The 13,431-nt window shown below is 42.4% G+C and overlaps 1 protein-coding gene across 1 annotated transcript in view; it reads left to right on the top strand.

The window, feature by feature from the left end:
- LOC148164375 (uncharacterized) overlaps positions 1 to 13,431 on the top strand; it is a 98,405-nt gene that overhangs the window by 76,016 nt on the left and 8,958 nt on the right. The window contains exons 7-9 of the mRNA XM_088023420.1: positions 8,764 to 8,921; positions 10,701 to 10,743; positions 12,562 to 12,748. Coding sequence (XP_087879546.1) covers positions 8,764 to 8,921; positions 10,701 to 10,743; positions 12,562 to 12,748 — 388 coding nt within the window. The remainder of the gene's footprint in view (positions 1 to 8,763; positions 8,922 to 10,700; positions 10,744 to 12,561; positions 12,749 to 13,431) is intronic.

Raw genomic sequence — 13,431 nt, 5'->3', positions numbered from 1 at the left:
TGAGCCACCCAGGCACCCTCAGAGAGAGATTTTAAGGAACTGGCTCATTGTAAGGGCTGGCAAGCCTGAATTGTACAGAGCAGTCCAGCAGGCTGGAGACCGAGGGAAGAGTGGATTTTGCAGTGGGAGTCTGAAGGCAGTCTGGAAGCAAAATTCCTTCTTCCTCTGGAAGACCTCCGTCTTTTTACCTGGAGGCCTTCAACTGATTGGATGAGGCCCACTCGCATCATAGGGGGTAATCTGCTTTACTCCCAGTCTACTCCTTTAAATGTTAATCACATCTAAAAAAATACATCACAGCAAAATCTAGAATGGTGTTTGACCCTACGTCTAGGCACCATAGCCTAGCCAATTTGACATATAAAATAAGTCATTGCACACAGTAATTTAAACAGAGGAAGTTTAACATAAAGAACTATTAACCAATGATATGAAGGATATTATAAAGATAAAAGAGAGAACTCTGAAAGTATCTTCAGGTAAAGAGAGAGAGAGTACTCAAGGAAGCATAAACTTGGAAACAGGGGTTCAGGCCTCATTGGAGAATGTTGGTTGCAGTCACTGGTTGATGGAGGATTTTGCTGGGTTGGCAGGGCTGGGCTGGTTCACAGTCTCTGGGTAGCAGAAACAACCCCTGGGGCTCAGGTGAGCCAAGGCTGCTGGATAGGTATGCAGGGAGTTGGGAGTATTGAGGGTACTGAGCACTGCTGCAGGTGTGAGGCCCGGAGAGCTTGGTGTCTGCAGAGGAACTGCTACAGCAACAAACGTCCAGGGCACAGGTGAGCTGAGGCTGAGGCTCGGGCATGCAGAGTGAGTTGGGTACACAGATGATGCTAGAGTGTCACTGTAGGTGCTGCTGAAACTGGGAGTTGGAGAGGCCTCCCTCTATAATAACCTAGTATACTTTAAGTACCTTGTAGGCACAGGGGGTCTGTTTCCTACCTGTCCAGCTGCACAGGGCTGAGGAGAGGGTGTACAGAGCAGAAATCTGAGCTAGCACACAGGCCTCAGCGTGTGGGGCTCCCCACTTTGCTACCAATACCCAAACTGAGAGCTGGGGCACCCTGGGGAAGCTGTATCCTACAAGCACTTAGCACGGGAAGAAACCTCTAGGGCTGAGGAATAGAGGAAAAAATGCAGCACCACCCACAGGAACTAGGAGGAAGAACCCTTCTTCCTGCAATGCCCCTCTAGAACTACATACTGGCAAAGTTCAATTTCACGCCAGCTGGCAAAGAAAAAATATTATAATTTTTATGCTTAATATTAATATTAAAATATTAAGGTCTTAGATCCATTCTCACAAACCGGGCAATGAAGGACAAATCTGGAGCTGAGAGGCAATAAATTGGTAACAAGTACCATGGGGAATGCAACGGAAATGGACCTTGAGTGAGTGGTATCAGGCAGTTCAAATTAACTTGTCAGGACTGGACTGGCACTGGGAACCCAACCAGGAGCCTGCTGTAACGACACAGGCATGAGATGCCAAGCCCCTGGACCAAAGTGCTATCACTAGGAATGAAATATAAGGTTGGGATGGAATATTTCAAAGAAAAAACGGAATTCTTGCTTTAGGTGATCACCCTACCGTGGTCTGTTCAGGCTACTATAACAAAAATACCGTAGTCTGGGTGCCTTAAACCACAAACGTCGATTTCTCAGTTTCGGAGACTGGGAAGTCTAAGATCAAGGCTCTGGCAGATTTGGTGTCTAGTGTAGATCTGCTTCCTGATTCATAGATGGCTGTCTCGTGTGTCCTCACATGGCGGAAGTGGCAGTGCAGTTCTCTGGCGGGTCGGAAAAAACTCCGGCGCATGAATCCCATTTATGAGGGGTCTAGCCTCATGATCCAATCCCTTCCCAAGGCCCCACCTCCTATCACCATCACACTGGAGGTTAGAGTTTCAACGTCTGAATTTGGGGGAGGACACAACCATTTAGTCCATAACACACCCCAACTTATGAAAGCAGGGGAGATCTGCAAAGAGATTAGAGAAAGAGAACTACTTTTCCTCTACTCTGAAGGGCTGAGTATGCTATTGTGTGTCTGGATAAACATCTGAATTCCCTGAGAACCAGAACACTCCCTCTCAGAAGAACTGGGTCACCCCTTTCATAATGAGAGTCAGAATAGGGCAGAATGGGGCCGGCAAAAAACCATGAGTAATAATGGGCACATTGGGTTTGGGAATCCCGGGACCTAAGAACATGGCCAGAAAAGGGGCCTAGGAATTGTTGTCATGAGTGAGATTGGCTGAAGACCAGCAAATCAGTCTAAGGCTAATAAAGTCCATGGTGGGTCTTTGTGCCTAGAGCGAAGTCTGGCAGAAGGTCCAGACAGTCAGTAAGCACTGGAGGAAGGAAGGGAGAGAGAGAGAGGCTAGTAAGGAGAAAGAAATTCATTAAAGCCGGGATGTTAATCCAGGCATGACTGGGCCAAAAGGCAGCTGCCTCAGGACATGATCACAGAGGAAGGCAGAGCCATTAGTAAGTGCCTGGCTCATGCAACCGACAGCCTCTATTTGTGGGCTGTGGGAGATTCTAGGTCTAGGTATAACCAGAAGCAAATACTGAATCCTCCAAATCTCTGAGTAAGGGGCAGATTAACAGGAATCCAGGCACAGGAGCCAGCGACTGAGATCATCACAACTCCTTTCCAAGTTAAGACAGTGACATCACCCAGACTCCCTCCCCTTCTCCCCTCTGCCTTCTTCCTCTGCTCCAGCCCCATCCCCATCCCCACCCATGCCCCAGCCCAGCCCAGCCCAGCCCAGCCCTCCTTTCAGTAACAACCACTGCTGGTTCTGGAGCCGAACTTTCCTCTTACAGAGTCCAGAGTCCTAGGGATATTGTCGCAATGATTCCTTTGCACTTCAACTGAAAATGGAGCCCAGATGTGGGAAGGAAGAAACCTCATTGTTATGTGCACTTTACATAGATGATCTCGCCTCATTCCTACAAAGGAAGATGCTGGGTGGAGCCTGGGTGGCTCAGATGGTTAAGCGTCTGCCTTCAGCTCAGGTCATGATCTCAGGGTTCTGGGATCGGGCCCCACATCTGGGATTGAGCCCCACATAGGGCTCCCTGCTCAGCAGGGAGTCTGCTTCTCCTTCTCCCTCTGCCCCTCCAAACTACCCCCACTCCTGCTTATGCGCTCTCTCAAATAAATAAATAAAATCTTTTCAAAAAGTAAATAAATTGATTAAAAAAGAAAAGAATCTTGGTTAACAGGTTTTCCAGTTCTTACTCCCCACTTTCATCAAATTTCTATATAATCATGAAAGTTAACAAAAAATAAATAAATAAAAATAACGAAAGTTAACATTTATACATCACTTATGAAATGCCTGGTAGTATTCTGAACAGTTTACCTATATCTTGTTTCATAAGGAAACTGAAGCACAGAGTTTTAAGTAAGTTGCCCAAGGCCACAGACATGAGGCTTCAAACCCAGCTTGTCTGGCTCTAGAATCCATCTCCAAACCAAAAACACACCAAATTCCGAGGGAAGGCTTGTAGGGCAAACATTCAGTGGCAGAGCCTAAGATGTAGACTATCTTGGTTTTATAGTTCGCCTGGTAACTTCCTGACACTTTTGGAAAGGTCACAAGGATAACTCAGATTAACTTCTTTCCAGTCTTACTGTTTTGACTGGGTGGTAGTTGCTATGCTCTCAAGGACAGTTTAGGAGCCAAGGATAATGGTGACAAATGAGACATGTGCTCGAGGCCAGAAGTGTCTCTCCAAAGCTGTAAAGCCTAGGCAGCTCGGACTCCAACGTCACTGCCACCCCTCCACCTCACTAACTTCTCCGCATGAAGCTTGTCTGTCTGGGAGCAGCGTGACTCGTAGGTCTGTGTGCACGTCAACTCCGCCAGCCCCCAAAGCCGCCTGTGCCTCCTGGAGGCTGGAATCTCCCTGGTGCCAGGAAACAACATGACGCTGCCAGCATGTATTTATCATTCCCAAAGCATGGTTCCCCACTCCAGGCGACCTGAAAAGAAAAGCACAAAATTCCGAGTTTGCAGCCAGTTACCTCTGCTGGTGTGGTGGCAGCCAGGCACTACTGAAGGAGGGAAAGAGCAGTAACTACACTTCTAGTCAGACAAGAGCTGCTGCAACTATGGGCAAGAAAATTGTCATCATCTCAATGTCTTGATAAAAGTGAAATGGGAAATGTTAAATTCACAAAGCGTTGACAGGGAACCCAGTACCACCCACAAACAAGAGTTTGACTTGCATGCTCTCTTTACCTTCTGTCCTCTGTCCTTCATCCATGCTTTCTTGCCTACTTGGAGGGGGAAAAAAAGGGAAGTATAAATAAACAAATACATACGTTTATTTAATAATGCTGAGTGGTGTCGTGAGGGGAGTGTAGCCCCTAGGGTCAAGACTTCCTTCCATTTAACCAAGGACCAAGATAGCAAATGTCACTACAGTGAAAGCCCCCTTGTGTCTTTCCTTCTTACCTTGGCAGGCTTTGCCACCCTCCGGATCCAATCAGCTATGGCATGGACAGAGGCTCACAGCTATCCAAGAGTGATGGTTTTCAGACACCAGTGAGGAGGGGATGCCTCCAAACTGTTGCCTACAGATAAAAGGCTCTGGTCATCATTACTGAGGCACTAAGAGACACTCCTCAATTCTGCTTCAATCTGTTAGCTTTAAATATAGCTCTCTAGATGTGTATTTTATGTACCTTTCATGTGCTGTTCTGCTTTAAGACATGCTTTCTTTCCCTCTAAATATATTTTGGCTCTGTTTTCCCCACTGAGAATTAGCTCTTTTTCATGGCTAAAGATGCCTTTCTCCTCCTTCTTAGTTTGTAGATTTTCATGGCTGCACCTTCAGATAAAGTGAAATATGCTGGTATAGTGTCCCCACATTTTCCCTTTCCTTAGACAAAGAGGCACAACCACAAAATATTTCTACCAAGCTTAAACCAAAATTTGGACCAAAGCAAATAACTAAGAACCTCTGTAGGTAACTGTATTTTACTAGAGAGCCCAAGTTGCAGACGGATACCAATGTCCTTGTCCGTATTTTTTATAGAAATAATTTAATTTAGAAATAGATTCACTCTGGTTTGGGTTTTGTCATTATTATTATTTACTATTTCTCTTTTCTGAGCAGTCTGACCTTCGGGATTATTTCCGTAGCAGTCTCACTTCCACGATAGGCAATGTCAACAGTATCCAAGGCCACCAAGGCCCAAGTTCCTTTATTCCCAGTCGATAGCTTCTGGACCTCGCTAAACAATTCCATTGTATTGTTCTTTTTTTTTTTAATAATTTTTTTAAAGATTTTTTTATTTATTTGACAGAGGGAGACACAGCGAGAGAGGGAACACAAGCAGGGGGAGAGGCAGAGGGAGAAGCAGGCTCTCCACTGAGCAAGGAGCCTGACAGGGGCTCGATCCCAGGACCCTGGGATCATGACCTGAGCCCAAGGCAGACGCTTAAGGACTGAGCCACCCAGGCGCCCCCTCTCCGCCCCCCGTGGTACTGTTCTATTCAGCATCTCTTCTATTTACTCAATCTTGCACACACGAATCAGCTGGATCTCTGTTTTGGCTCAGGAAGAGAAAAATGAAGCTAGAGGCTTTCCATGCCTTGGAAAGGAGAATATAAAGTTGTGGGGAAACTGGTCTTAAAGAAATCTTTATTGTTTTTAATACTGACATAAGTGAGACTTTTGCCAGAGCCAGAGGGAAGGAATCAAACAGAACCCATTTAAGAATTAAACTGAGGGTTGAGTTTTGCTTAAGGGAAGAGATGATGATCCCAAGGGCATGGCAGTAAGACAAAATGGAGGTCTAGTCGTTCTTTATCCCTAAGAAACATTTGATCGGGGAGTACAGAACTACAGACCAAGCACTGTTAGGATCAGACTAAAAGGAGAACATTTTCCAAACCCTGTGTCTCCATAAGAGTGGAGTTTAAAGGTTCTTGGATGGTGAAACTGAGAGAAAAGAGTAAGACGAGTAAGCACAGCTGCAAGTAGTCCCCACACCCACTACACAGGCTCTGTGTCTATGGTCTTAATTGTAGCTGCTCCCAGGGCCACAGCAGGCTCATAATCATGGGCAATGAGGCAGCCGCTTGAGATTAGTCAAATGGAATCTGGGCCATGATAGAGGCCATGTAAGAGACAGTAGCATGCATTTTTTAATCTAGTCCATTCATCAATCATGCATTCTTCTCACAAAGCTGATACTTGAGCAGAGGAAAAAGAGCCTCATAAGTGACTTTAGGCACTGTTCTTTGTTGTATGTCACATGCCATACAAGGGTAGTCTTTTGCATTTTCCTACAGCAAAGGACGTGGAGAACATGGTAGCTCTTGAGTAACCTAATGGCACTAATACCGAGAGACCAACATATCATCTTGTCTATATAATGGGCCCAAAGGAAAGCAGACCCAGTGAACGTTTGCTCTTAGTAAATGAGCACATCTCTCACTTCTCAAGAGAATAAAATTCTCAGCTTTATGTTTCCCCATTTCTTTTTGTAGTTTGCAATCCTCCTGAGAAAATGATGTAAATAAATAGCCATTATTTATAGGCATGTAAAGCCTTTATCCTTATTAAAGCAAATGAAAATATATTCTTCTGGTTTCTGATGTCATAGTATTGACCATGTACAATTATTACAAAATGTGCTACTTTTCTTATATTTACTAAAACAGATCAAAATTCTGCATCTCCATCTCTATTCCAGAAAAGTTGATGGCTTCAGGAGACACTCTGTCTCCTAAAATGTTGACTACTACAGCCTTCAAGTGCTGACGCTAAGATCCAGCAGTCTCCCAAATTTCCATGGCCCAGGAAGCCAAACACATGGGAGAAATAGTGTAGAAGACAGAGCGAGAAGACCAGTGTTTAAGTTCTGTTTCTGTCTATGTAACCACGGGGTACTCAGTTTCTTCCTCTGGAAAAATGGGGATAACATTGGCTTGCTATTTTATAGAATAGTCATGAAAAATAAAAAAGACAGAGTCCGTGGCAATGTTTTATAAACTAAAGTGCCATACAACCCTGAGATATTATTTTTAGTTGAAGAGTATCCTTATATCCATCTACCCATAAGTTGCAAGAAAATTTTTGCATACGCATTTACAGGCACACATATACACATATGTATTTACATGTGCACACACATGTGCATCCATGTACAGACGTGTTTACACCCACATGTCTATGTGCACATGCGTGTGTGCACACATACATGTATTGGGGGTGGGTCAAGAGGGTCCATAGCTTTCTTCTGCATCTCAAAGAAAGTCATTACCTAAAATTGGTTAAGAAGCTCTGGTCTGGATGATGGTCCACACCATCAGGCATCAGAAATATGCAATTTAAAATCACCAGGGGATTCTACTAAATGCCTAGTAGGACAGCAGTTTTATCAATAAGACAAGCACTATAGAGCGTTGGTGAGGGTGTAGAGAATCTAGAACACTCAGACTACTGGTGGGAATGTAAAATGGTATAGCTACTTTGGAAAACGGTTTGACAGTTTCTTGTAAAGTTAAAGATAAACTTACCATATAGCCCAGAGATTTCACTCTTAGTAACCTACCAAAAAGAATGAAAACATGTGCCCAGACGAAGACCCATGCACAAATGTTTACAGTAGCATTATTCAGAATAGACCAAAATTGAAGGAAAAATCTCCATTATCTTGGAAATGGATGAACTAAATGATGCATATCCATAAAAAAGAATATAGCTCAAAAATCAGAAAGAATGAAGAACTAGTAAGTGCTACAATATGGATGAAACTTGAAAATATTACCTTAAGTAAAAGAAGCTAATCACAAAGACCAGAGTGTATGATGCTACTTATATGAAGGGTCCGGAACTGGCAAATTAATAGGAACAGAAAACAGATGTGTGATTGCCTGTTGCTTGGAGGAGCAAGGGTGACAAGTGATTACAAATGGGCTCAAAGAAAATTTGGAGGTTGACGGAAAAGTTCTAAAACTAGATGGTGGCAATGGTTTCACAACTCTGTACACTGACTAAAACAATCACTGATTTGTACCCATACAGTTAGTGACTTCATGGTATATGACTTTTAAAACTCAATATAGCTGTTTTTAGAAAAGACATGAATAATGGACAGGATGTTTTGAGATGTCATTGTAAAATAAATGTAACAAAATATTTACCTGTAAAATTATTTTAGTCTTGCATACATAGATGGTATTTTAAAATACTGTCATTTAAAGAAAAGTGTTCTTTATTCTTTCTGTGCTGCAGTTTCCCGATCTATAAAATAGAGATGATAAAAGCAACTACCTCATCAGCATTTGCCAAGAAAAACCAATTAATAGATGTGCACAATATAGAAGAGGGCCTGCCACGATAAGCATGCTCATTGTAAACACTAACTAGAGATCTCAGGTCACTACCAACCACATATATTTTGTAAAATAAATTTCTTTTAACATTGTTCTTTTCTCATGGGAAAAATGGGCATTAATAATTAATTATATTTTCCCAAGGTGGCATAAATAAAATTCATATTATTAGAGGCTATTCAAAAGGGATGTGGAAAAATATCATAGCTAGAAATTTGGAGTTCCATGGAATATATTATGGAGAACATAATCAACAAAAACTCATTTGGGTTTTATTTTCATTTCAGAACATGCAGTCAATTCAAAAAAATAACCCCAGTCCTCCTTCCCTCACTCACTTCCTCCTTACCTGCCTCGTTGCGGTGCCCATGCTGAACCTCTGACTTAACAATTACAGGATGAAGGAAAATGCCCGCCTCTGGAAATAATAAAATTAGAAGGTGCAGAAGTTGGCACTGATAGCAGTTTGGGAAAACCATTTGTGTTTAACTGTGTGCCTCAGTCTGGAAGTAGAACTTTTTGCTTCTGTGCAACCTCAAACCAAGAAATGAAAAGGTAATTCATTAATTTTTGATCTTATGAGTTTCAACTTGGGTGGAGGAGTGCTTCTTCAATAGCAGTCTTATAGATTTGGGGGATTGGAGGAGGGAACAGGAAATTCACAGTGTGAGTCAATCAACTTCTTCTGAAGATGAGAAGTTTGGTTCTTCATTATTCCCCCAATTTTTTTCTAACAATCTCTAAAGAACAGAAACATCTTCTCCTAACTCATTTACTTTAGATCTCCACATTTTCTAAAAAAGCTTAGTACTGTCACGGTTCATATCTAGCTTCCCAAAGTTATCAGATTTATCTATTTTAGGCTAATCGGATGGATAGTCCCAAGTATAAACATAATGCGGTAGGGTTGCAATTTAGCACACTACAGGGAGGTGAGCAAAATAAATCATAATAATGTAGTTTTGAATGAATCCAGCAGACATTTTTAAGCATACAACCCAACTGGAGGGGTAGAAGCATGCAGGCTTTCTAAGAGGGTAGCCTACAAACTCTAAGCATTTAGTGGCTTATGATCATTATTCAGTGTATCACCCTAAGGGAATGGAGATCATTGGCCAATCCAGTGAACCAAAATGAAAATTTCAGTGTAAGTGTTGCTGATTTAGGGGGAAGGTCGGATGGAGTAAGGAAGAATGACAAAAAGGTAAGAGGTTTGGTGTCAATGGCATGTCTCTTTAAGAGGATTTAGACTCAGCTCGAATTTTAAAGAGAGGCCTAGGTCTGAAACCTCTTAGGCAAAAAATATACTGTTCCTATTTTTGGAACATTATTTATTCAAATGCATGCTGCTTTAAAGGACAAATAGGGAAATATGATAATAGTAACTTGATTGTACTTAATTCATGGACAAAGTATTTGTTGGCTAGCTAATGTGTCTGAGACACTGTTTTAAGTTCTCCACAGACTATTAGTATGTTTAAATCCTAATTCTTGCCTTCAAACAAGCTCTGAACCAAGAAGACAGGGCATTTAGTTGAATATTTATAATGCAAAATAGAAATTGAGAAGTGCTACAGGAGAAGACAAAATGGCCTAGGAATTAAGGGTAGGGAGTGAGGATCTCTCGAGTTAGGAATGAGGGAGGAGTTGATGAAGGGGGGGCAGAGTGTCAGACAAGCCTGCAAAAGAAGAAATGTCACCAGGGAGGGCAGACGGAATAAATCAAACTTTGGGGAAGAAAGCAAGCGGTAGGGTTTGACTGAAAGTTACAGGGTTTAAAAGAAAATTGAAAAAGACTGGCAATGAGGTGGGGTGGATAGGCTGGTACTTGGCTAAGGAGAAAAGACTAAGAAAATGCAGTCCTCAATTAGGGGCACTAATGATGCCCTAAAGGTGGCCTGTCCAAGGAACACTTGGGGACAAAGCTCAGGACAGGGACTGTTGGCCAGTCTTTCCATATTGTTAATAGCCTGTGCATTCCAGTTAGTAACACCAATTGTTACTAGCCCTGCCGGTGGTAATAAATTCACGTACCTTGGTAAAATAAAGAGTGAATGAATTTTCTCTTAGGCACTAATTAAACTATAGTAAAGGAGAAGGATAACAATAATTTATTTTAAATATGCCTGCTGGGGGTGGGATTTTGCCCTCTAATAATACCAACTTTGTAAGAATGTGTGGCCTTTCAACCATGATCTTCAAGCAGTGAAATATCTCTGAGCCTCAGGACTGTTCTGTCTGGAAGATGGGTTTCCAGGGAGAACAGCAAGCCCCTCCAAATGATACTTTATCCAGCCCCCAAAGGAGAGTGCTTCTCATTTGACTGTCTTTCAGGTGGCTCGAGGCAATGGACAAAGCAACCCATCCTGTCCGCCAGGTAAGGTGTCCGTGATATTCATCTCCGCCTTCATTCTGCTTTTCTCTCAGAGGGGGAAAGGATCAAGTCAGATGTCATGCAGTTCACCCTGGGACTTCTCAGATCTCTAAAAGCTGGGAAAGAGGATTTTAAGTTAACAGGGTTTTCTATTCAGATTCTATAAAGGAACTTGCATTCCTGCTGTTCTTTTTATTTTCACGGGTTCGTGTGACATTTCTCTCAGTGAACTTTCCGGGTAGGCACAAATTGGGGTGGGATTTCCGTTTCGCACAGAGCAGTCCAGGAGGTTAAACCACGGCTTCTGTTTTCTTTTCATTCCTTAAGTACAAGATCTCAGGGATGTCTTGGGATAGTGCTGTTGGCTGAGCAGCTTATTAGAAAATGAATGTCTTGTGTTCAGAAATGCAGTGGTTTATGTTCATATCCTTGTTTTGGATACATACTAGCCCACCTTTCACTGTTCCTACCTGTTCACACCTCCCAGTCTTGAAGCAATATACTTTTTAATTTAGGCTTGACCTATAAAGTGATAACTTCATAACATCAACAGGTGAGTCATCATTTTAGCCCTTAAGATATTTGATAGTCCCCTTTCTGAGCTAGTGCTATCACCTGGCTGGGGTGGGGGAATTGCTTTAATACCCAATTATTCCATTTTTATGCTATGTACAAGATTTCTAATAAGGTTATAGATTTCCTTTAAATACGTTCATTTCCTCACAGGCAAAGGTATTTACAATCCATTATCTTCTCTACATATTCTGGCTCTTGTACATTCAGGAAAATCTGGATTGTTTGAGCTTACACGTACTGCCCTGTGTCCTGTAACTGTCCTTTCTGAACAATCACTGGCATCATCATATGACAAACAGCAGGACTTGTGTTTCATTTTACCTGGAACACAATGCTTGATACACTCATCCATCTCTCCAATGTGTCATCCTAATGAGCCTGATATTTTTAAGAGGGATCTATTCTGCTAATGCACTCAGAGTGTCTATAGCAGAATGAAAAAGGAACACCCAAACTCCCAGCAGGCTTCCACTTCACAGCAAAGAATACAGTCAGCTCTGCATCCTGAAATCTTCCGCACTACCCTGTTAAAACTAAAGAGCAAAAATGAAACCAAATAAAGAAGGCCTGGCCAGCACCTGGCAGGTCATTATGATAAAGAGATGAAGCACTGTGTCCCATGCCTCAGGTCAAGTTACGGGGGAAAGCCTGCCTCTTAGGCCTGTGGATGGAGGGCTGCCTCCCAGAAGATCTTGATTTATCATGGCCTTCCACATCACTGACCATGAGAGCCTAAGGCCAAATCTGGCCTGGGGCAATGAACTTGGTCCTTTGCACAAATGGGAGTTCTAAAGTGAAGCATGAACCACGGGCTGCTATTAGACACAGTAGACATGCCAGGAATAGGGACAGGGCTAGCAGGACACTCCCAATGGCCAGTGACACAGCACACTGGGACCAGCCTTTATAGTCAAGGCCATTAGACATAGTCTTTGCTGAGGTGCCCATTTCCCCTTCCTTTCTATATACCACTGATATTCTTTTGGTTTCCTCACACTCAAATAGAAACCAAAGAGAAAGGATGTCTATGGACATGGAAAGGAAGAAGTTCTCTACAGCCACAGGATAAATTCAGGTTTTCTGGCTAGTTGCTCAAGTATTAGACTGACTTAAGCAATAGAATCACTTAGGGCAGTGCCTTCTCTGACGTCAAAGAGCCTTTGTGCTGGTATCATTGGCTCTGGGAGTCAATGACCACCGGCACAGGAGGACCACTCAGATGATCCCTTTGTGCTACACCTGCAGACCCATGTCTGGGAAGACGTTACTCTGCACAACAGTAGCCTCCCACCCCTGGCTATCAAGAACCCAGAGTGCCTGGGCCTTTTGCACCAACTGGACAGAAGTACAGATGTGTGGGTCCAGCACTACTGCATTCTGAAGGATGGCTGCTTGTACTTCTATGCTAGCATTCGCTCTACTCAGGCCTCAGGTATGGACTCAACTTTCACTTGAAATAATAGCCATTACAATAATAGTTGTAGTGACATCCTAGCTTTAGGGACCTTTTTACCAAGCCTTGTACTGTGTGCTTTGCCTAAATTAGTTCATTTATCCTCCAATGAAGAGATACTATTAGTATTCTCCTTTTATATATAAGAAAACTAGCTGGAAAGGCTACTTAAGTCGACAAGACTACAAGTAGTAAGCAATGGAGCTGCGATCTAAACACAGCCAAGCTAACTCTGATCCTGTAGATTTAACCCCGAAAAATAAATTCCTTCATTCTTATGGTCACTGATGACATTCAGAACCAATGCCAATATCTTTCTGGGTAGTAACTCTCTTTTCTCAGAGTATTCCTAATGTTGGACAAGTGAGCAACAAAAAGAACATTAACTGTACATTTTTCTCGGGCAAGTTACTTAACTTCCTAGAACTTACTTTCCTCATTTGTAAAATAGAAACAGCTATTTTACAGGACTATAGGAAGATTATATGAGGTAACTGCTATTAGGGTGTCTTAAGCTCTACATATAAAGCTCTCTCTATACAAAATGGATACATCTTATACATTTATTAAATTATATATTTTAAAAGCTATATGTACAAAATGGGTAGGTAAACAATATAATTTAATAATAAAATAATTGTGCCTGATTTTGACAAGAAAGA

The sequence above is a fragment of the Eumetopias jubatus genome, unplaced genomic scaffold (genome assembly GCF_037043125.1).
Source record: "Eumetopias jubatus isolate StellerSeaLion01/CBP00866 unplaced genomic scaffold, mEumJub1_p1.0 scaffold_5, whole genome shotgun sequence".
In the NCBI taxonomy this organism is placed as follows: Eukaryota; Metazoa; Chordata; class Mammalia; order Carnivora; family Otariidae; genus Eumetopias; species Eumetopias jubatus.
The sequence above is the reverse complement of the archived record's forward strand: the minus strand, read 5'-3'. Positions and strand labels throughout refer to the sequence as shown.